The sequence below is a fragment of the Fusarium falciforme genome, chromosome 2 (assembly GCF_026873545.1).
Source record: "Fusarium falciforme chromosome 2, complete sequence".
Lineage (NCBI taxonomy): Eukaryota > Fungi > Ascomycota > Sordariomycetes > Hypocreales > Nectriaceae > Fusarium > Fusarium falciforme.
Window position 1 is genome coordinate 2,259,050 of NC_070545.1, and position 21,840 is coordinate 2,280,889.

Sequence of the window (21,840 nt, forward strand, 5' to 3'; positions counted from 1 at the left end):
AGGGACTCGTGCCTCCAAACAAATATGTACAAAGAAACGTCCTCGGACCCCGGAAACCGATCAAAGGCATGTCGCGTGACCCATCATCGAAGCGGCTGAGGCTTGGTTGGCTGGGACCTAGATCCCACAAGCTGTAGCCGTGCTCGTCAAGCTCACCTCCGCCAGCCCCAGAACCCTCCTCCGGATGCTGCTGGCGATCCTGAATTCGCCGGTGCCGGCTTGGCTGCCGGGGGCTCGTTTGCCGAAGCAACTCCGTGGCCCATCCCGTGACCGGTAAGTAGGCCGAACACGCCTCCGGATCCGGATTGCGATGCCGAGGAGCCGTGCGACGATTCGACGCGGCCCAGTCCGTGAGATCTCCGCAGAGCCTCCAGCTTCTGCCGAGCCTCCTCTGCCTCCTGCTTGGCCACGGCCTCGGCCGTCTTGGCCTGAACGAGCTCCACGAGCAAAGCCTCATGCTCACTTGGTGATGGCCCAGGCGCTGTCGTGGTCACCATTGGCACAGCTTCATGGCCCCGCGGCAGAGACGATATTCGCTTGTTGAACTTGCTTGTCGGCGCGGGCTCGGTTTCGGACTGCGATGGTGTCGATTTGCTGCGGCCAAGCTTGAACTCCCGCAGACCAACTCCACTCGCTTTGCTGCTGCGATCCGCCTCTGGGTCCCTACTCGACTCATGTGCCGAGCTGGCCGACACTCGGGACTTCAAACCATGCATCTGCTTCTCAAGCCTTTGCTTGTCTTGGTGGAGAGTTCTGACATGGGCATGGCTCTCACGGAGTTGCTCCTTGATCGTTGACATTTCTTGGTTCAGGTCATGGATCTGACGGCTGTACTCTTGCGATTGCGACATGGCACCAGCGAGCTGATCCTTGGCATGAGATAACTCTTCACGCAGCTGCGCTTTCGATATGAGCATCGAGGACCGTCGCTTCTCCTCTTCAGTCTGGAACCGACGCTCCACCATGTCAAGCAGATTCTCCAGGTCCTGAGTAGAAGGGGAGTCTTCTTGGGTCTTCTCCTGCTTGGACTGCTCGTTTTCTTCAGATACTGGTGTCTTGGGTTCCTTGGGCTCCTTCGTCTCATCGGTCTCGTCTTCCGGAATTTGCTCCTTGTTGTCTGCCGACGAGACTGTGACTCGAGGACCGCTCGACTCAGTTGACGACGAGTCACGGCTTGCCTTCCGCCTCAGGCCATTGAGAAGCGACTGAACTGCCTTACGATCCTCCTGTCGCTCCTCACGTTCTCGCTGAAGCTGATTCGACAGTAGTGCATGGTTGCGCTGCAGCTCGCTCAGAGCCGTCAACAAGTCCTCAATCTGGCCGTGCAGGTTACGCTCGTCAAGGTTCTTGTGAGCGATCATGGACTTGGTTCCGACTGGAGTCGACTCGCGCACGATACCTCCATCCTCGGTATTGGAAGAATCCCTCGAGACGGTGGTGGCGTCTGTCGACGTCGAGCTGGTGACGCTTGCTGAGCTGGCCTCCATGGAGTTTAGTGTTGATGCGAGACTCTGCTTCGAGGCACTGCGGCGCAGCATGCTTAGTGGCCTTGCGGGCGCCGTGTGTCCTGGGCTCAGGTTGGTCGACTTGGGTGACAGGCTGGTTGTGGAGGTTGCCCAGATACGACCCAGGAACCGGCTAGCCGCAGTGGTTATCTCGGATCCCCGAACAGGGTTGGTGGTGGCCGCCTTGGATTCCCGGTAGCTCTGCTCCAGCTGCTGCATGTTTTCCCTTGTCACAACGCTTGTCAAACCGACAAAGTCCTGGACAAACTCATCGGCATTGTAGTGGTAGCAATCCCAAAGGCCACGGGACAGAAGAAGCTGCATCACATCCTCCATCTCAGTGCAAGCCAATAGTCGCGCCTCATTCTTCCGCATTAGGGATAGCGCGACTCTCATCAATGTCTCTGAAGCGCCCTCGGCAAAGATAACATCGTAGATGCGGAACAGCATCGGCAAGGGGCAGGTCACGGCGAAGAAGCTCAGAAACCATTGAGAGACATAGGCAGGGTCCACCTGGAGGTCGTCGAGGTGATTCGACAGCACCGGCAGGCTCTGCCTCAGCAACTCCTTGAACTGGTAGATGCGGACGTGGAGGCCAGAGAGATCAGGGAGGAAGCATGCCCTCAGGTCATATCGCTCCATGAGGCTTGGATTGTTTGTCAGTGATTGCCGGCTTGGCACGGGAGGGAAGGGAGGGATATTGGGGCTGATTCCTTACCGGACGAGAACACAAAAGGCCTGCTTGTCGGGCATGTGCATCAGCAATGGGCCGACCAGAAAGGCGAGCCCCTGGCAATAGCCGATCTTGGTGTCGTAGAGGCTGAAGCACTTGAGGACGCGGCCAAGCATACGCTGGCCGTCACCCTCGGGGTCGCGGAACATGTCTACTCCTGGGAAGCTTCGGCCCAGGTCCTTGCCAATGATAATCTCATAAGGACTAGATTCACCGCAGAAGCGGTCATATTGTTCCTCCAACGCGGCGTCCCGAGCCCCGGACATGCTCTGCCATACCACCCCACGCAGTGGCGGCGGGATGCCCTTGCGGATCTTATTTGAGAGGAGCGTCGGTAGCCGGGCGGCCGTCTGCTGATAATCCTTGACCAGGGCGGCGTAGAACTCGAGGTCTGTCATGGGAGGCGGAGGGAGCATCGAGTACCGCAAAGCAGGGGGCGTCGGTCCCTGCACCATCTGTCGAAGCTGAGCCATGGAGGGCGGACGAGGTTTGCTGACCGCACTGCGCTCCGCAGTGGCGCGGTCTACGGCTTGGACTTTGACGCTCTTTGGGTTCGTAGCCAGCTTTGCATTCTCCTGTTCAAGCCGGGCCAACAACAGTGCCGTCGACTGTGGCGGTCAGTTTCTGTTCTCCAAGTTCAAGTTGCTGTAGTAACTCACGTTATCCGTCTCTTCATCTTTGGTCTGCTCATCTTCTGTCTTCTCCAGTTGCTCCCAGTTCACTTCTTCCTGATCATCCGAAACGTGACCATCGTCAGCAAGCTCCTCCCGCAGGGATCGGGTCGTAAGGATGGGTGGTGGCATGGTCGGTGAGGATTCACGAGGGGTTCCCGTGTTTGCTGCCTCTTCCGTACTCGGAGTCTTGACACCTTCGTCTTCTTCGTCGACTTCTTCGATCGTGTCGGTCCGCTTCAGGCTGGGTTCGGGGGTTTCGCAGACGGAGACTTCGTCGGAGGCTGGAACCTTGGTCGGCGTCGATTGATTTGTATCAAGGCCTGTGGTGGCGACAGGGGAATCTAGTACGATGGACTCGGGCTCTGAGAGGCGAACCGTAACCATAGAATCGTGAGCCATCTTGGGGGTCTCAGGTCCTGGGTCTCGGGACATCGTGGAAGTTCGTTCGGTAGGGGCGGTTGAAGGGAGAGACTCATGTCCGCTCTTTGGGACGTCGACGTCCATGCCGGTCTCTCAATGCGGTGGAGAGCTTGAGTCTCTGGACTGGAACGGGCAGCGTCGAGACACAATCCAGTGCCGGCGGCGGGGATTCGCTGGGACAACGATGCTTGGGAATACCAGGCCGTCTGTCGCGTGCTGGGTATCGACGGGAATAGAACCGAAGTCGAAGATCAGGCCCAGAGTTTGAAGATCAAGAGAGGACCAGCCTGCTGAACAAGGCTCCTAAAGTATGGTTGGGTCATCGAGGGGTGGTCCCAGAGGCTGAAACGGGGGACGAGCTTGAAGCTCCTCCTGGGGCGATTTCGCGATTGGAATCCAAGGGAAACCTTAAGGACAGCGGATGAAGGATGGTCGATGGGCGCCGACGAGAGTGGCAAAGCGAAGCGTGATACGCAGAGAGAGGGTGAGAGAGTCGCCGAGACGTCGATACGGCTAGAGAATGGTTGTGGGTAGGTATCCTCTTGTTGTCTGACTCCCGACTCCAAGTTTCTTCCAAGAAGTTCAAGGGGAAGCCGACACGGACGGACGCCCTGAACCCTGGGCTGGGCGGCTGCAGGACTAAGGCGTCCCTGAGCGGCTGCAGGTGGTCGACATGACCCTGAACGCCCTGGGACTGCGACTGAAGGCGGCCGGGGTGCACTGACAGGGCACCTCCACCCACCAGCCAGTGGCAGCTCCCCTAAGCGACCCGCTAATTTCTGCCGCCGTTCCAGCGGCCAACAGCCTTTGGCGATCCGCTCCAGGGCCGGCCTCGCAGGGCCACTCAATGGACGAGTTCTCCATGGGCTGCGGTCTCGAGGTCACGGCGTCCGGGGCCTAGGTTGGGGCTGGTTGGATCGGGGCCCCGTCCGCATTGCATTGTCATCCTAATCTCCATCGAGTCCAGGCGGCGGCCATGCGTTTGCAACACCATGTCTCTGATCCGGACAGATCGAGTGCGTCCGTAGCTGAGCACTGGAGGCCAGAATCGTCCCAATTCGGAGCGTTGACGGGAGCAACTGTCTCTGTGCTTGTGTGGCGCTGGAAAACATCAAGCCTCCAGCTGTCTGCACAACACGCGATGTGCTCACCTTACCCGTCAACTCGTTGACAATGGATCTCGCTGGTGGATCGTTGTCAAGGTGATCGACCCTATAGGACTGCCAGCCGTGACATTGGCTCGCAAAATGAAGCACTTGAATAGCTTCATGCTTGAGTTTGGCCCCAAGTCTCGTCCATGACAAATGTTCGAGATGTCGTCTCCCCTCCATTGTCCAATACCCTTTCTCGCCAGAGCCGCTTGGGTCAAGGGGTAACGATGCGTCTCCTGCAGGCAGAGTCTTTGTGGCGTCGGGTGTGGCTTTCTCTATGCACGTTTCCGGGACCCATTCGTGCCATTGTCATCCGGTGCAAGCTACCCTGCGTCTTTGTCTTTGTCCTCAAAGTCAAAAAAGCATCCGCGAATCGTGGAATACACGTGGGCTCTTTTAAGTTTTGTTGACTCGACTCGCTAATTGACGCCTCTGCTTTCGTTGGAATGGGTCGAGATAGTCGCAACTGAGTCGCCATTGCTGACGACTCCCGTCAAATCCCATCCGCAACCCAGACGCAAGCTTTTGAACATGTTGCCACGACAAACGCCCCTTACCCTCTTGTGAGCCAATATGTAATTTCTAGCGAGATTTAGTCATACTCTACCCCGCGATACTGGATATTACAGTCTCAATACATTCAGTTGTATGATCTTCTCAAGGATACTGTGCCTGTCACCGAGGGTCCTGGTGGTTAAGGGGAAGCGTGGGAAACATCACATCACGGCAGAATACACATCGTATGAACACTTTCTGACATCATTCCATTCTTCATTCGTCATAAATCTACCCATAACTAAGCTCAAGGGCTCACGCCATCATAAAAAACGCTACCGAGAGGCCCGTCGTTGTAGCCCGCCCATGGGAGCACCCGCTGAGCCCCCCTCGTCATTGCCACAACGCCGTTGATACGAAATATGGCTCGATGTGAATCCCTCAAGAATCCCCATCCCCATCGGAAGCATTCCAAAGACCGGGAAAGTAGTCCGTGTACAACATCGGAGCCGAAGCGCTCCCAGATCATCACCCCGAAGAGCGAAGTCCAGTAGTAGCTAGTGAAAATCCAGAGGGGAACCAATAGAGGAAGGCTGCTCAGAAGCATCGAGGGGAAGTCCCTTAACAAGTCAAGTGAGTGGCAATGCCGAATAGGCTTTATTGCGGCCTGATCGCGTAGGTAGCCGACGAGAATCTTTTGAATCGGTTGACAGATGGAATGCGAAAATAAGTGCTGAACCATACGTTCGAGAGGTTCATCATCCAAGAAGTCGTCGTAGTCTATGTTGACGACTTCACTGCGGGTGGCAATCTTCAGCAGTGACTTGCCACCGTTCTTCGACTTGGTAGTGCGCGCCCAAGTGCGCCAGTTGAGTGAACGAAGGATCTCGCCATGCGGGTATCCCTGGGAGAAGATCTGGAGGGCGATCGCAGAGGCAAATACGTATCCAAAGGCGAACGTGCCAAAGGTTCCTCCTCCGTAAATACCAGTGTTGTCCATGACCATAGGTAGCCTGTTACCGCTGTGGGCTAATAGCTTGATGTGATGCGGGAGTGGATGAAGAGCAGTGACCAGTATGAGCATAGCAAGAGGTAGGAATCTCGATTGATATAAGAAACAAAGCATTTCGAAGGGAGACGGGAACAATCATGAACACAGCACATATCCAGATGAAAGCGTGGGGTTGATCTTTTCCGCAAGTACAAACTAACATAAAAAATTTCCTAAAACGACCATGTGAAGTCTCATGGGCGACGCTCATTGGCATGGAGCTTTAGTCTCTCCAACCTCGTAGTGTCTCACAGTCCGCTCAGGATCTCAACCCCGGATCTGCAAGATCATGCATATTCATTTTCTCTGTTCAGCATTTCTCCACCGTTTTCATGCTCGGATATTCCGAGATGTGCAGGCCAGCTTTTGATACTCGGGCGTTTGCATTGTGTTCCTTGATGCTAGGGCTGAACACGATCCGAAACACCCAGAACACACCAGACAGCATAATAGAGGAAGCTGTACTGTTTCTGTCAGTATGCTGATCATGGCCTTGAACATCTAAATCCCCTGTGCGACATCTTCAAGTCCGGACCTGGCGCTATTTCATTGTCAACGGAGACGGTAACTCGGCATCCAGTTGGCTACATGGAGTGGCGGTACCAGGGATTAGCTCAACTCCCAAGTGACATAGCCTACCAAATTATGGTTGGAGTTGTATAGCTGGGAACAATTATGGTCGAGAAACTGCCAGCTGTAGCATCTTGAGATAGTCTTTGGTCTCTAATTGGGTTGTGTGTTGTGTGTTTCGAGAGATTTGGCACACCAACGAAATCATTCAGCATGCTGCTGGGGCTCTCATTGGCAAATACTCATCAGTATCGCTTTAGACGCATTACAATAGTTATCATAGGTTAATAAAATTCCCTTGGGGAAATTAGAGTTTTTCGACTACCTTCTGACTAGGTCTTAATCCTTATGCTAAGACTGATCAGGGTCCCTCTCGAGGAATTGTTTGCATTGCGCCGGCTACGGCGCTCCCGTAATGGATGCCACACCACTTTTCACAACATTGCCGAAATCGGGGTGCCTGCTGCGAAATGGCCGAAAGGAAGAAAGAGGAGGGAGCGGATTCCCGTCACCGAGACGCTCATGAACATATTATCTGGCGTTGAAGTAGACCTGGCGATGGATGATGTACCTCCACTGCCTACCTACCCTATGTGGCCCAATATCGCCCTTGGTGTTGAATTAGTTGCCAATTGTTAGTTGCGCATGATCTGTAAATGAATGCACGATACAATGGAGGGACTCTGAAGTCTATATCATTTTGAAACTACGGCCGGGAGAAATGTTTGCTACCAACATGTCCAACATATTCTGTCTCCATGTCCTCGTATCAACCTCCAATGTTCATGAGCTGAACCATGAACTAATGCACTGTGGCGGTGTGGCTTCCAACAGCTTCAAAATTACATGCGGGGCGACCTACACTGTCTTTGGTTGGACATGAAAGCCGGACAAAAGCACACAAGACCCAAGATTGGAAGATGAGATGACATGATCAGCTGAGGCGATGGGGAATTCCAGTGCTCGCATCAACGGCCTCCTCCGCAACCATCAGTCTCACGATGCGGTGAAGGGCTCAACCGAGGGGGGGATCTCTCCACGACGGGCCTGAGTTGCCCTGAGCGAGATGCCGGATGGACGCATGACACCTCTGCTTGGAGCGCCGCAGGACGCATACTGCCTGCAGTGACCCTCGCCTGCAACGGGGTGGGCTGCCACATGCCAGCCTGGAGATGCCCATTGGAGGTCCCTTCACCAAACAGCGATCCGGGGGAAGTCGAGCAAAAGCCGGGGTTGGCTTCTGCAGGGCAAGATGCATTGGGAGGCTACGGTATGTGTCGTGATGGTGATTCGACTACGAACCGGGGGGGTTATTCTGACGAGATACGCGGCACTTTGGGAAAAAGGATGGGCGAGATAAGGTAGCGATAGCGGAGCGAGGCCATCTCTGGCGAATGAGATTGTCTGTGCTCGTAATAGTCTGGAGGTGTTAGTGTCGATCGGCAATTCATCGAGATGAGGATTTGTACCCAAGATGACGGGCCATCATCTGGTGGATTTGCTCATTGCTCCTTTGAATTGCCGTTGGCTCGTGCGTGTTGTGCTCGTCGCACACGGACAATTTGTCAAGAAAGGGGGGTGTTCACCAAGGGGACGAGAATCAGGAATTGTGTTGATGCATGCCTGAAAGAGGAAGATGGTGTTGTTGGATCGGTGATTTCGATGCCCTCCAGATCATGGGATCTGCCTTGGTTTTACAGACTAAGTGTGGGACATGGATGCTGCGACCAGGGCTCCAGCTGGCAATGAGAGAGAGCAAGGCGTCGCATCTGGTCTGTTTTGTCTAGGCGCGAGTGGTGCTGGATTGATTGTGAGTGGATCGACCATTTCCAGGTTGTTGTTGCTTCTTGCGACGTTGGACGAGTAGGGTGCGAGCAGCATGATCGCCAGAATCTTTTTTGATCATGCTGTGTGATGTGAGGTGAGGTGAGAATAGTGGCCAGTTTTTCAACCGCCTCCCGATCCATGAACAGCCCGAACATCAGTGCCGAGCAACAGTTGATCTCTGCATCAATTCTATACAAATTCTACAAGAGACAAACTCGGTGCACCAAGTGACGATATCCACACTCGACCTCTCCCATGACTGCCAACAGCGAGTCATGGTTGGTCGAGACAAAGCCCGACGTCGTGACTTGAGGTGCCTCGACTCCAGCAGTCCCGCAAATGGACGAAATGTCTTAGCAGGGACATGGCTAATTTGATGCTCCACCTGGTTTCCGTCTGCTCGGCCGGTCTGACTTGCGTTTGCCCTGCACTGCGAGGCGATCCATCCATCATGGGTGGTTTGCTGCTTGGTGAAGATGAAAACTTCCGGTGGTGCAGTGGTTGGCGCTACAAGCGGTCTAATAGCATCAACATCGGCTTTGACTTGCATTAGCTCAGTTGCATCAAGAAAAAATAGAGAGAGAAAAAAGTCCTCCAAGTCATTGAACTTCCTTGATTTTCAAGGCAATGGAAGTCGACCGTTCGTTCGGTGGAACCCCCCGTCATCAGCCAGATAGAACCCTGCCCACCACTCCTGGCCCTAGAGCCGCTAAACCATTAGCTCGTCCAGGGGCCCGTCGCGATACTGGGTGCTCTCGCTAGCGTCCATCTTGTGCGCGACAGCGCCCCGGGCCTGGCCTGGACGGGCAAGTTCTGAGTTGGATGGTGGACGGGATGGAGGTTGTGCTGTGTTGTGTTGGATGGACCCCGTCTGACCTTCCCATCCCGCTCCGTCGCTCGCCTTCCTCCAGCCTCGAGCCTCGACGCCGACGACCTCCTTTGTCTGGGTTCTTTTGTTTTTTCCTTTTTCCTTTCCTTTCCCTTTTCTTCAAGTTCCGTCTCTATTGTCTTATTCCCCAACTAATTCCCCACACCCGTCGCGGAGATCCCGTTCTCTCGCTTCCGTTCCTTTCATCAACCCCCGTCAACGCCATCCCCCTCCATGGCGCGTTGAGACGATATCGAGCAAGGCGCCAAGCTTGCACCATACGGGCGACTGCGACTGCGACTCCTCCCTAACTCGCAAACATCAACATTGGATCCAATGTTCTCCTCGCTGCTGCGTCGTCCTAGGGCTGGCCCCCGTCGAGTCGACCGTCGCCGCAACTCGAGTCCTTCTCCCTCACCCGGTCCTGCTCGTAGGCGCTACACTCTCGAACGACATGCCACAGCCGATTTCACAGAAGCCGATGATGACGACGCCGATGAATCCCACGACGAGGGCATGACCCGGTTCCACAGTAACGATCGACATGTTGACGATGATGGTGATGAAGAAGACGACCAAGACGATGGACAGGACGAAGATGGTAGAAGACGGGGTGGCCTGCCTGTTCTACCTTTGTTTTCTGCCAGCCACCTGGGTTCGTACCCTGAACATGGAACAAGAATGGTGTTTTTGACTAGTATTCTGACTGTTGTACAGATTCACTTCCTGTATACAGCATAACTCATGCTATTCGAGTGGTTGTTAGTGCTCGTACCGAGACGACACTTTCCTGGGATCAACTCCGATCTCCTCAGGTTTCTCAGTTTCTTGTGAAACCTATGCAGCAGCAAATCCGAACTCAGCACTTCACCCGCGCAACTTTGTATGCCCTCATGGCAAACTGCCTCCAGTTTAACAAGGAGGGCGAAAGATATCCAGGCAATGCAGGAATCAGTAGTACTCGCGCCAAGGTTTGCGAGTTGCTAGCTTTGAAGCTGCTCAAAGAGTACAACACTCGGGAGCTCATCGATGCCCTTGCCTACGACTTTTACCCCCTGCAAGGCTTGCCTGGAGCTGGGGTACCAAACTCACCTCGTAGGACACCACCCTCGTCCAAGCTACCCCTGATTGCGTCCCGAACATCAACCCTCGAGGTTGCGATCCGAGCCTCGGCCAAGCACTTTCTCGCCCACCCTCTTGTCGTCCAACAGCTGGAGGCTATCTGGAGCGGCGCCATTACCTTTCACTCGTCCGCCGACAGCCTACATCGTGAACCACCACCGGACGCAGGTCGCAATGGAAATGGGCACATTGGCAAGGCGGATGACAGGACGCCCCTGCTGGGGCATCAGTCTATAGATTCGCACTATGTTCCACCAGGGCGACGTACGGCCATACTCTACGACCCTCGACAGGCGTCTCTTTTCAAGCTTTCTCGACTCCGAGTTCCTCGCTATAGATCGTTTCTCTCTACGATATCTCTCGCAGTCTTGATTTGCCTCTTCCTCGCCGTTCTCACGGAACGTTCAGTCCAGATCACCGGCCTAGAATTGGTCTTTTGGTTTTGGAGCGCAGGATTTATGCTGGATGAGCTCGTCGGTTTCAACGAGCAGGGATTTGCCCTCTACATCATGAGTTTCTGGAACATCTTTGACCTCGGCATCCTTCTGCTGCTTATCGTCTACTACTGCATGCGAGCATACGGTGTTTTCCTGGTAGATCCCCACCATTGGAACGACATGGCCTATGATGTTCTTGCAGCCAACGCGATCCTCCTTCTCCCGCGCATCTTCAGCATCTTGGATCACTACCAGTACTTTTCGCAACTCCTCATCGCCTTCCGGTTGATGGCCGTCGATCTCGCTGCTGTTTTCATCCTGATCCTGATCCTCTGCAGCGGCTTTTTCTTCTTCTTCACGCTATCTAAGAACTCGTTTGGCGCCAGTGATGTTGCTTATAAGATCTTTCAGATTCTTATGGGATTCACTCCGGCAGCCTGGGAGGTGTGGGATGCATACAACTGGCTGGGGAGAGGCCTCTTGGTCCTATTCCTGAGCATCACCCATTTCCTGGTTGTGTAAGTCTGCTATTTCTTGTGCGCATTTCCCTTGCTAACTACCCATCCAGGACAATCCTGATTACCGTCCTGACCAACTCGTTCATGGCAGTGTCGTCCAATGCCAATGAAGAACATCAGTTCCTCTTTGCAATCAACACCATCTCCATGGTTAAGAACGATGCATTGTTCTCATACATTGCCCCCAGCAACATCTTTGCCTGGCTGCTTATGCCCCTACGGTATTTCATGCCGTTGAGGCTGTTTGTCTGGCTGAATCGGACCGTGATCAAGGCCACACACTTTCCAGTGCTCTTCTGCATATATCTGTATGAGAGATACTGGCTGGCGCCATCCATGTACGAGCCGACTGATCTGGTGGAACACCCAACCCGTGACCGAGGTCGAGCAATTTCTTTCATGGACCCAGCAAGCAGGGCAGCCATTTTCAGCCCCAGTGTAAGGGTTCGTGAGGAGTCGGTTGCTGGTTTCCAGAAAGATCGTGCTCTCGAGGAGGTGTTCTTGCGAGTCCCCGATCCCGTCACGCTCAGGACACAGAGGCGGAACGAAAGACGCAAGACACAGACGGCCATCCGCAATTGGATGGATCAGCATGACGACACTGGTACTTCGCCAGGTAACTGGCCAGCAATGGACAGTACCATGCCTCCTTGGCAAAGGAGGATGAGTGTGGGCTTTGATCGCGCAACAAATCTGAGACGCGTCTCTGATGTTCGATCAACAGCGAGTGATCCTGCTGATCGAATGTCCAATGCAGGCCAACCCCTCCGACCCTCCCGTTTCTCGAGGACTCGGTTGACTGCCGAGATGTCCGAATACAAGGACCAGACGGATGGGGATGGGGATGGGGATGATGAGCTGGTCACAAATGACGAGGACGAAGACGATCATGGCACGAATGCTGGGCGGAGTCAAGTAGCCAGCAGCCATCGAATTGATGAGGAACCAGAGGATGGATACTTCACGCCAATGCCTGGCAACTTTGGAAAACTCGCCTCGTCCGTAAGCTCATCGGGCAAGGGTGCTCCAACCCCCCGAGCAAGAAGAGCTGGTCATAACCGGACGCTGTCGACCAACACGATACTGTTCAACCCACAAGATATCAAGCAGATCCAGGGCGCTTCGCCAGTGTCACCTCCTCACGGAGCACAATCTCGCCCAAGAACGAGTGGACGCACAACCGCTGGAGAAAAGACGCCACGACGCAGCTCACCCCGTCGCTCCTTGTACGTGGCGAACACAAAGCCTCGGCCAACAATGCCGCCACGGGGTATGACGGAAGCGGGAGGTGTTAGTCGGTCTGCCCTGCTCAGTATCGAGCCGCGAAACCGTCCAAAGGATATCAGGAGGCTCTCGTCGTTAGATTTGAGCGCCATGTCGGACCACCTAGGCGCAGGCGATCCCATTGGAGCCATGCCCGGAAGCTTCCAGACGCAGATGGCGATGGCGATGATGAAGGACAACCGGCTGCGGGCGGCCGGAGGTGATACAGGGGATCGCGATAGGATGGGAAGACTGGTGCTGGCTCGAATGAAGACACTGGAGGAAAGCTTTGCGGATATCATCAAGGAGATGCGGGACCTGAAGAACTCATCCACGGCCCCTACGACCCGGCGTAACTCTTCGGGTGACGAGGCCAGGATGGCCCCGTTGATCGAGGTTGCTGGGCGGGATCGACTACGGAAGTACAAGCTTGAGAGCGGGAACCGAAAGGTGGCAGCGTCTAAGCGACCCGCCAGTCGGAGAAGTATGAAGGAGACAGGCCTGTGGGATCACAAGGCCAAGGGGAAGGAGGTGGCATACGAGTCAGACGACGAAGCGGAGACGGACGACAGTCTCTTTCAGAAGGGCGGCTCACTGTAAAAGGAACCTCATGGGGAGCATATATGGCGTTGCGGGATCATGTTTAATGGCTGAGAGGATGCCAGGTTTGGGACGATACAAGGATCAATATATAGGATGGGGCGGAATAATTGTAGGGGTTAATTGTGTATATACCGAACGCTGTTTAGATGCATCATTGATATGGACGTTTCCATGTTGGCGATGTCGATACCAACCAGGTCGTCTTCTTTGAATTCCCACCAGAACCTCTTCCATTTGTTGCAAAATAGCAGTCTTGGGACAAGAACCGGTTTCTAATGCTGAAATTGTACCCTCTGAATGGTTTGTAGTTCTTACGGCAAGATGACTGCCGTCAAATATCAAGCCTCGAATGTGCCGGGAGCGTCACCGCCACCATCTTCATGTTTGTGTTCTTGGCGTTTCCAGCTCAAGTGAACGGCTGTGCTTCGTCGCGGTTGAAGTAGAGCCTGTTGTTGACCCAAGAGGGAGGGTAGTGTCAAGGACTAGATGCCACCACCACTACGGTCGACCGAGACATAGCCATGGGGTGCTTTGCTGGTTCGTTGCTCGATGTCGTTCTGATTGAGAGCGGCAGCTTGGTATCTGAAGGCAGCGGCGGTGGCAGCAGCAGCGACGGCGAGTGCAATGACGGCTTTACCACGCCTGGATTCGCATGTTAGACGATACGCAGAGGAGGGCTGGTAACTTACAAGAAGGGTCGAGTGGAGATGGAAGTGATGGCTGCTTTTGTGGTTTCCATGATCAAGGTAGAGCTCGGTCACGTTTATGAGAGAAGAAGCTCTCGGGTGGGAGTAGGGATGGGTTGGGGTTTATAGACGGCATAGCTTGAGCTCGGGACAAGTCGTCGGAAGCTCATTACGAAACCCCTTGCCTATCGGGGAAGATCCCCTCTACCCGAACCCGTCTTGGCCATGGCGTTCCCGGGGGAAGCTAAATAAGCTAAGGGAGCTCAGGTGGGAAGGTCTGGGGTGTGGGTGGCGATTGGGATGGAGGGGTAGTTTGTTTTTTGTTGGGGGGCAGAAGTAAAGGGAGGCGTTGTCTTGTGACACCGAGACATTGTGGTCTAGAAGGGGTTTTGTGAGATCATTTTGGACTGGCAGTGTCAATGGATGTGGTGTCGATAGTCATGAGAGCTGTCTATCATGAATCTGGAGGTGAAGGTTGATGGTGGAGGAGGTGGGGCATTGATGGCGGGGAGCCTTTTTGCGGGGGAAGGGAGGAGTATGAAACTCGGCACATGCAGAGAGGGTGATTGCTGGTGATGGTGGATTCTGAATGAACTGATTGATAGAAGATGAGTTTTCAAGAATAAACATGTAGATAATTTTGTGGAAAGCGAAGGTGCTGGTACCGTATTTGGAAAATCTCTAATTGTGTTTGCTTGAGGTTGTATGACCTGGGCTGCCTATCTACAAGGCACCTGGGCTACATGGAACTGCACTGTATCAGAATCCGTACTGGATTAACTTTGGTGTCAGCAGATCGTGACAGTTACGTTGCCGAGTCCATGTCTACCGTCCCAACGGCGATGGCCAGGGGCGCAGCTGCTGTAGAAAGCTCAAGTCAATTGCCTGTCTGCCTATCCGCGCAATGCCAACTGCGCATCACTAACGGGTCTGGTACCCGGAAATGCCATCGCTACCTATTCCTAATTCCACCTCTTGTTGGTCCCGTTTACTCAAGGGCGGCTGATGTTGCCTTGTACGTAGCACCTGCCGAAGTTATGCAGGCTGACATGACAGCCTCAAGGCAACCATCCCACTTTCAAGCTCGAGTTCAGGCATCAATGTCCATGGGAGGGATTCTGGGGTGTTACTCATAGGGCTGATCACCAATTCTTATCGAGTCAGCCCATCTCTTTCATCTCACACTTTTTCAATTTCTCGACATCATTATTGATATTTAGCATCAAAGCCTCACCTTTACATCTGTCGCTTCACCAACACCAACAGCGGCACTGCCTCTGCCACCTTGTTACACAGCCCTCCTCCATTCCTGGTTGTCCGTCTGCCTTGCCTCGCCTTGGCATCCGCCCTGATTGAAATCGCCGCAGCCTGCATTTGAATGTGAATTTCGCTGCCTTCTTGTATTCACCCTCATCGCTGTTCCATGCCCTCTCCTCCAGATTGTCTCTGTTCCATCATCTCTACTGCTCTCGACACTCCTCGCATCGACATTGATCAAGTGGGAGGTCAACACGACCACGTCTGCTTGACTGCCATGGATTTCCCCAGTGACTGGGAGGCCGCAATAGAGGCCGAAATGGCCCAGCTTCTTGAAGATGAGGCTGATGAGCTGCCTCTGCCACTTGCTCCCATAACCTCAACCACAACCACAACCACAGCTGCAGCCACCACCGCCACTACCGCCAATTCCCAAAACGATGATACCAACGCACTACTCAGCATCGACAACCTGGGGTCACCCAAGCCCGCCCCCCTCTCCAAATGGAACAGCATTCACTTCAACAAGCCCACCACCACGGTGGACAAGATGCTCCCCCCGCTCATGAAAAAGAGTGAGATTGAAGAGACGCGGAACTTTGAGCTCTACCGCCTTCACTCGATCGCTTTTGAGCTCAACAAGGGCGATACCCTTGTCTTTATCGACTACCCTATTCACCAGAAGGAAGCTCTCAGCTACACAGACTGCAATGGCATTACATTCAAGCCCCTCCAGTTCCGCATCAACTCGGGCAATCTGGTAGGCAAATTTGCCGAGATGCTTGCGCCGACCTATCAATTCCGAGTCCTCAGGCGACTCAAGCTCGTCAACAAGCTTGCCGACGGCGTCAAATATGTGTTGGACCTGACTCCGCCTTCAGAAGGCGATGAGTTGGTCTTTCAGATGACTGAGCTATCGTTGACGCCTGGAATCATCAAGTGGTGGAGCACTTACTTGACGAATGAGGTCGATCCATGGCTCGTTTGTGGTCACGATGATATTTGCGGATGTAAAAGACAAAAGGAGGAAGAGACTAAAGAAGATGAACCAAAGGGAGAGGGTTCATCAACTGAAGCACGGCAAAATGCCACGGCTAGTCCCAAGGAGAAGAAAGAGTTACCCAAGCTTCCTCTAGGCCCAGACGCCGCGCTCGCCATGAAAGCAAGGGGAGAAGATGAAGTTTACAAAACACCGTCTTATCGAAAAGTCCCAGACTACTGTCCTATTCGGCATCGGAATGGGATTCTGCGACTGCTCCTCCTACTAGAAGGGAAAGGAGTCATCCTCGACTCCGCTATAAGGGTATGGACCCTTGTGAAGCTCGGCACCATCTTTGATTGTGCCCACGTTCTCCGGGATCGCGTTGCCCAATGGATCATGCATGGGCCCAACACGGCACTGATCGAGCACTTACCCGAGGAAGCCCTTCAGATAGCCTTTGCCCTGGAGTTGCCAGAGGTCGGGCAATCGGCTTTTAGGATCCTCGTGAACGAGGCCGCTCTGAAGTTGGCCTCTACCTCCAAGGAAACCACCACTCAGTTTACCATCTTTGGAAGAAGGCTGGGTGATTTGCCCGACGACTTGCAGAACCTCGTCCAACATGGAGCGATGGCACTTGTGGAGCGTGTATCGAACATTGACGCCCAGCTCCGAAATCCGGATCTTTTCGACTTCTGGGACATTGAGGAGTGGAACAAGATGCGAGAGATCGAGCAATGCCTTGCGAATGGAAAGGGCCTGGTCAATGAAAAGGCTCTGTATGCAGTCCAAGTTCTCAAGCAGGCTCTCCTCTACGAAGTTCAGAGCGCGTATGAATCTGCCACAAGCAAGTCTCTGGGCTACAATCACCCGGCGCTGAACAGTATCGACCACGACCGGCTCTTGTCCGTGGAGCCCAGGCATTTCGAAAAAACGAGCGTCATCATGTCCTCCTTCAACCCAGTTCAGCTACTTCTCTGCTCCATCACCTACAACGAACTTGGTACTCTCTTGGATGACCGAAGGTATCGTGACTGCAAGTGTCAACTGCCTGGTTATTTGCAGACGACTTACCGTACGCTCACGAGTAAAGCATTTCAATCTTTAAGGGACGTCCTTATCTGTGCACCTGCACAAGTGCAAACTTCTGGGCTGGAATGGTATATCCGCAAGTGGTTGGGTGAAGATCCCACGGTGTGGTTGGACTGCATTGAGCGGGGGGTCAAGGATGCCCTCCGATCGACGACACTGTCCTGGCTACGTCACGAAATTGAACCGCCGCTGAACCTGACCCGTCACCTCCTCCTAACACTCACCAACAATGAGATAAAGTACTTGCCTCTATGGGCGGGAGGCTGTGACGACGGCAGTGGAGGAGTATTCCAAGATCTGCTCCCGCCTACCTCTTGGGGAGCCAACGGACCTGGCCCAGGATACCACACAGGCAGAACTATCCCATCAGCGCCATCAAGTGTGACGGAGTTCATCACGGAGGACATGAACGCGCTACGTATGTGGGGGAGCACCACCGGGGCTTCCATCGACGTTCACGACAGCATCTCGACCGTGTACCATCCGGATAGGGTCATCTCCGAAGACCAGTCTATTGCCTCAGAGTCATTCACCGAAGGGAGATCAGACGATTACCAAGATGCTCGATTCGAGATTCCTGCCGACCACCAGAGCATTGGACAGGCCGTGGACTTGACAGTCGAGGCAGCCGACTCAGAGACACGATCCATGACTGAAGGTCGGCAGTCGAGCGATGACGACGACGACGACATGTATCTCTGGGGCAGCGACAGTGACGATAGTGGGGATACAGTAATGGTTTGATGTGGGAGTAAGATATACTTGGATGTGAACACTGGCAGGATGACTACTCTACAAAATGAGGGGACATGACATTTGACGCACTTATGTGGAATTAGATACACGGCACTTAGCTTACGTAGTAAAAACTATTATTACGTCGAGCACATTGGTCCTATTTACTTGCCATGTACCCATCTCTGCTGATGTTGCTGTTGCATGAGCCCATGAGGCGAAGTAGGATTGACGGCGAAGCCGGTTCTTTCTCGGCGTTGGTGGATACAAGATCCAACTTGACGGTTTCTCAAGCAATGTTCAACTAAGGAAGTAGCAAAACTTGCAACGGAAAATATGATGGAAGAAAACGCCGAGTCACATCGCCAGTGAATGGCAACTCTGTTCGGGCTCGTGTGGCACCAGGCGATCACCTCACAGCTCAGAATGTCAACATAATCTACTACCCGTTGGTGTCACTGGCCGCTTCACAGTTTCCGGTAAGATTTCTAAAATCAAAGAACGTACTCATTCACTCCTCTCTTTATATCTTGCCAGCAACCTCATGCGATTGTAGCCCCACCGAGATTGGGACATCACCACAAGACTCATCCGAACTTGCGTGGATTTTTCCTTGGTAACCACCCTTGATCAGCGACACCTGAATACTGCCCGTCCGCCATGATTTTCTCCAACATCCATTTGGTCTCATCAGTAAAGGCCGGCAAGTGTTTGACTCGTAGGGCTGAATACCATCCCACTGCCCCACATGACAATGTCGAAGGTTCTCTGAGCCTCATACCCACTTTCAACGTCAACTGTCTTAAGAAGAATGGAAGATACGAATTCAAGAAGACAAGATACCTGTTAATGTAAAAAGAATGAAATATATACTGTCCTTATACCCTTATGATGAGTATTAGCCAAGCTTATGCATTTAGTTATAATCGATCAAGACTCTAATCAGGAGAGAGCCTAATCATCAGGATATACTGCCACCAACCTCGTTAAGCAGAGTCTATTGGGGGTAAAACAACAAACAGCGCCGTCGCCAAGGTTTGAACTTGGGACCTCTCCGCGTTGCTGCAAGCACGCCGAGCGTCTCCATCTCAAGCGAATAGAGATGCTCAGCGTGTTGGCGGCAGCTCAGAGCGTGCTTCCACTACACCACGGGGGCTTTTTGTTATCATGGAGGTTATCTTGATATGAGAGGATGCCTCTATTGAGATATGCCAGGCATGGTAGGTTCAATCCTTCCCTGTTTGAGGTGACAGGTAGGTCACGTGTAATGGTATCAAGGTTTTGTTGAGCTCTTTCCTCTTCCTTCCCCTGAACCATCACAAGTAAAGCATTCTTCCTTTCTTCGAGCCATTACCGAGACAAATTCACTTCAATCTATTAGATTGAGTCACTGCTATCAGCGCGAAAATCATTTTCCCTCCGTTTGCCCGCTGTAAGCACCCCGAGCGTCTCCCTTCTCTTTCGCCCGCTGTAAGCGCAAGTGCCCATCCCCGGCCTCAATGTTACAGCACATAGAGCCACTGTTGCATGCTATCTGAGTCACAACAGGGCTTGAAGATTGAGATCATATGGATACTAATGACAGATCTGATGGATGGCTACTAGAAATGTAAACTGCGTTTAATTCGGGAGCGAAGGCGGCAACGCGGCAGCAGCCACAGCGCAATAACAGCAACAGCAACAGCAACACCAGCACCACCACCACCAACAACAACAACAGAAGCAACGGCAACATCAACAGAAGCATAGGAATCGGGATCGGCATTGGCAGCAGCAGCAGCCAGGCCCTCCCGCCCCCAACGGCAACAATAGCAACAACAGCAACAGCAGCAGCATCAACAACAGTAATAGAAACGGCACCGGCGCCGTCATCGGCAGCAGCAATATTAGAAACAGAAGAAGTAGATCTTCTCCACCCCCCAGCTCCGGTCCTCGCTGGTAAGGACAATCAACGCCCAGAGTGTAATAATCGAACTCAAGGATACGCAGCTGGCAATTTGGCTGTTGGTTTTGTTTCATAAAGAGGACAATGGAAAGAAAAAAAGTCCCAGCTAAGCCTGATTGTATTGTTCGTGATCTCGTTGCCAAATGATATATGCCTATTATCGTTGCCAGCTCTATACAAATCCTCCACCTTGTCACACAGCCCACTCCAAGAAACGCCATACCATTCTCCATATTGTGTCCATAAATTCTTTTTAAACACCTTTTAATCAAGTTGGGCTTTGACTTTGATCAGCCCCTGTTGAGGGTATTTCCAGCTCCCTTGGGATTATGGTCGACAAACTCGTCCCACTCGCGTTGCTTGTACGTCTCCCGGTCCACGGCCTCCATGTCGTCCTCATCCACCACCGTCTTCTTCTCGACGCCGCCCTGCAAGATATTGCCCTGCCGCCTCTCTTCCTCGAGGTATTCGTCAATGGACATGGTCGGTAGGTTATGGCCCGGCCGGAACACGCCCCTCGCCCGCTCATCCCGGGAGCCCACTAGGGTAAAGGGCTGTAGCGGCTTGCCCTGCGCTGAGAGCAGTGGGCCGCCCGTCACGGACTGTAGCCTCCGCAAGGGTTGGTCAAGTCGGGACGTGTGATCGTCAGCGGACGGCGTGTCGACGGCCGAGGGGGCGAGGGGGCGGGGCGCCTGGGCGAGAATTGCCACCTCGCGGTTCAGTGAGTCGAGGGCCTGGAAAGCTGCGTGCACCGCCGAGGTGAGTTGTGTGAGGTACAGCTCACGGACAATCTCCTCGTCGCCGTGTTCCAGGTATCGCGGGTTGCGCCGCAATGTCTCGAGCTTCTCCTTCAGCTGCTTCTCGGCGCGGTAGTTTGCGATCTTGCCGTCTCGCCGGGCTGCGGGGTCGTTGCTCGCCACCACGGCGAAGCTGTCTGGGTCGTCACGGTATCGCTCCAGTAGCTTGTCATAAGGATTTCCTACAAGACCGTAGCCGTCTAAGGCAGCGAGGAAGCGTTCGTAGGCAGAGCGCGACTCGGAGAGGACGTCTTGTCGCTGATCGGGACTCAGGTTGGGCGTCTTTTGTACGAGCTCGGCGACGTGAGCATCGAGTAGTAGGTATGGCAGATCGGTGGTCGAGATATCTTCTACTCCTTCGTTGGCAGAGAAGAGAGAGACAGCGGCCATCCGGTCGCGAGCCTTTGCATAGAGGGAGAGGGCTGCTTCGAGATCGGCGCGATAGGCGGGCGAGGTCGCCTCAAAGGCGTTGTCCAAGGCATGGCGCTTTTCTTCGGCAGCTTCGTAGAGAGACCGGAGAGACTGTGGCTCGTCTGATGAAGCCATTTTCTGAGGAGATTGTGAAGTGAGAGACAATATGAGAAGGAGAGTGGCGAGCAAAGCGAGAGGGCAAGATGAGGAATGATGGAGGTTGACAAATTCCACCTTTGGACCCTGCAGGGAAAGCCCCGCGTTGGAGGGGAAGCTAGCTCTTATCGATAAGGGTCTTGGCGCCTCACATTGGCAGGTACCATCAGCTGTATACGGGGTTCTGTATAGCTTCACAGTGGTTGTATAGCCTCACGGTAACTCACTCATGCAAGCTACGAAATACCAAATCATTTATCAGTAGCAAGTGTAGGTATGTGCTCATATTCGGATATCAAGCCCAAAAAGAAAAAAAAAAGCAAATGATCATCGTCCTCGACGCCGCCAAACCACAATCCTCAGATTGGATGGATCCATCCTTCACTCCACACCCGTCATGACCCATGCCTTGGTGTTCTGTTGCCACTCAAAGCTTCATAATCGAAGAATAACACAAGCAAACAATGAACCAGAAACAACGGTTCTCGAAAAGAACAAGTACTCTTCATGTGCTTCCCTTCCACCAACTCATGTCCAGTAGACGA

The 21,840-nt window shown here is 53.4% G+C and overlaps 5 protein-coding genes across 5 annotated transcripts; 2 read left to right on the forward strand and 3 right to left on the reverse strand.

Moving 5' to 3' along the window:
- Positions 1-152: 152 nt before the first annotated feature.
- On the reverse strand, positions 153-3,416 carry NCS54_00265000 (Rab-GAP TBC domain-containing protein; the record flags this gene model as incomplete). Its single annotated transcript, XM_053148245.1, has 3 exons — positions 153-2,151; positions 2,224-2,846; positions 2,898-3,416. 3 exons carry the CDS (start codon positions 3,414-3,416, stop codon positions 153-155), a joined length of 3,141 nt encoding a protein of 1,046 aa, XP_053004220.1.
- A 1,869-nt stretch (positions 3,417-5,285) lies between these two features.
- NCS54_00265100 (Hypothetical protein) lies at positions 5,286-5,978 on the reverse strand (the record flags this gene model as incomplete). The annotated part of the gene is made up of 1 exon (XM_053148246.1): positions 5,286-5,978. One exon carries the CDS (start codon positions 5,976-5,978, stop codon positions 5,286-5,288), a length of 693 nt encoding a protein of 230 aa, XP_053004221.1.
- Positions 5,979-9,630: 3,652 nt separating this feature from the next.
- NCS54_00265200 (Hypothetical protein) lies at positions 9,631-13,234 on the forward strand (the record flags this gene model as incomplete). Its single annotated transcript, XM_053148247.1, has 3 exons — positions 9,631-9,949; positions 10,012-11,371; positions 11,422-13,234. The coding sequence occupies 3 exons, from the start codon at positions 9,631-9,633 to the stop codon at positions 13,232-13,234; spliced, it is 3,492 nt and encodes a 1,163-aa protein (XP_053004222.1).
- Positions 13,235-15,346: 2,112 nt separating this feature from the next.
- On the forward strand, positions 15,347-17,995 carry NCS54_00265300 (Hypothetical protein; the record flags this gene model as incomplete). Its single annotated transcript, XM_053148248.1, has 1 exon — positions 15,347-17,995. The coding sequence occupies one exon, from the start codon at positions 15,347-15,349 to the stop codon at positions 17,993-17,995; it is 2,649 nt and encodes an 882-aa protein (XP_053004223.1).
- A 2,226-nt stretch (positions 17,996-20,221) lies between these two features.
- Positions 20,222-21,346, reverse strand: NCS54_00265400 (Hypothetical protein; the record flags this gene model as incomplete). Its single annotated transcript, XM_053148249.1, has 1 exon — positions 20,222-21,346. The coding sequence occupies exon 1, from the start codon at positions 21,272-21,274 to the stop codon at positions 20,222-20,224; it is 1,053 nt and encodes a 350-aa protein (XP_053004224.1). The 5' UTR covers positions 21,275-21,346.
- Positions 21,347-21,840: the final 494 nt, after the last annotated feature.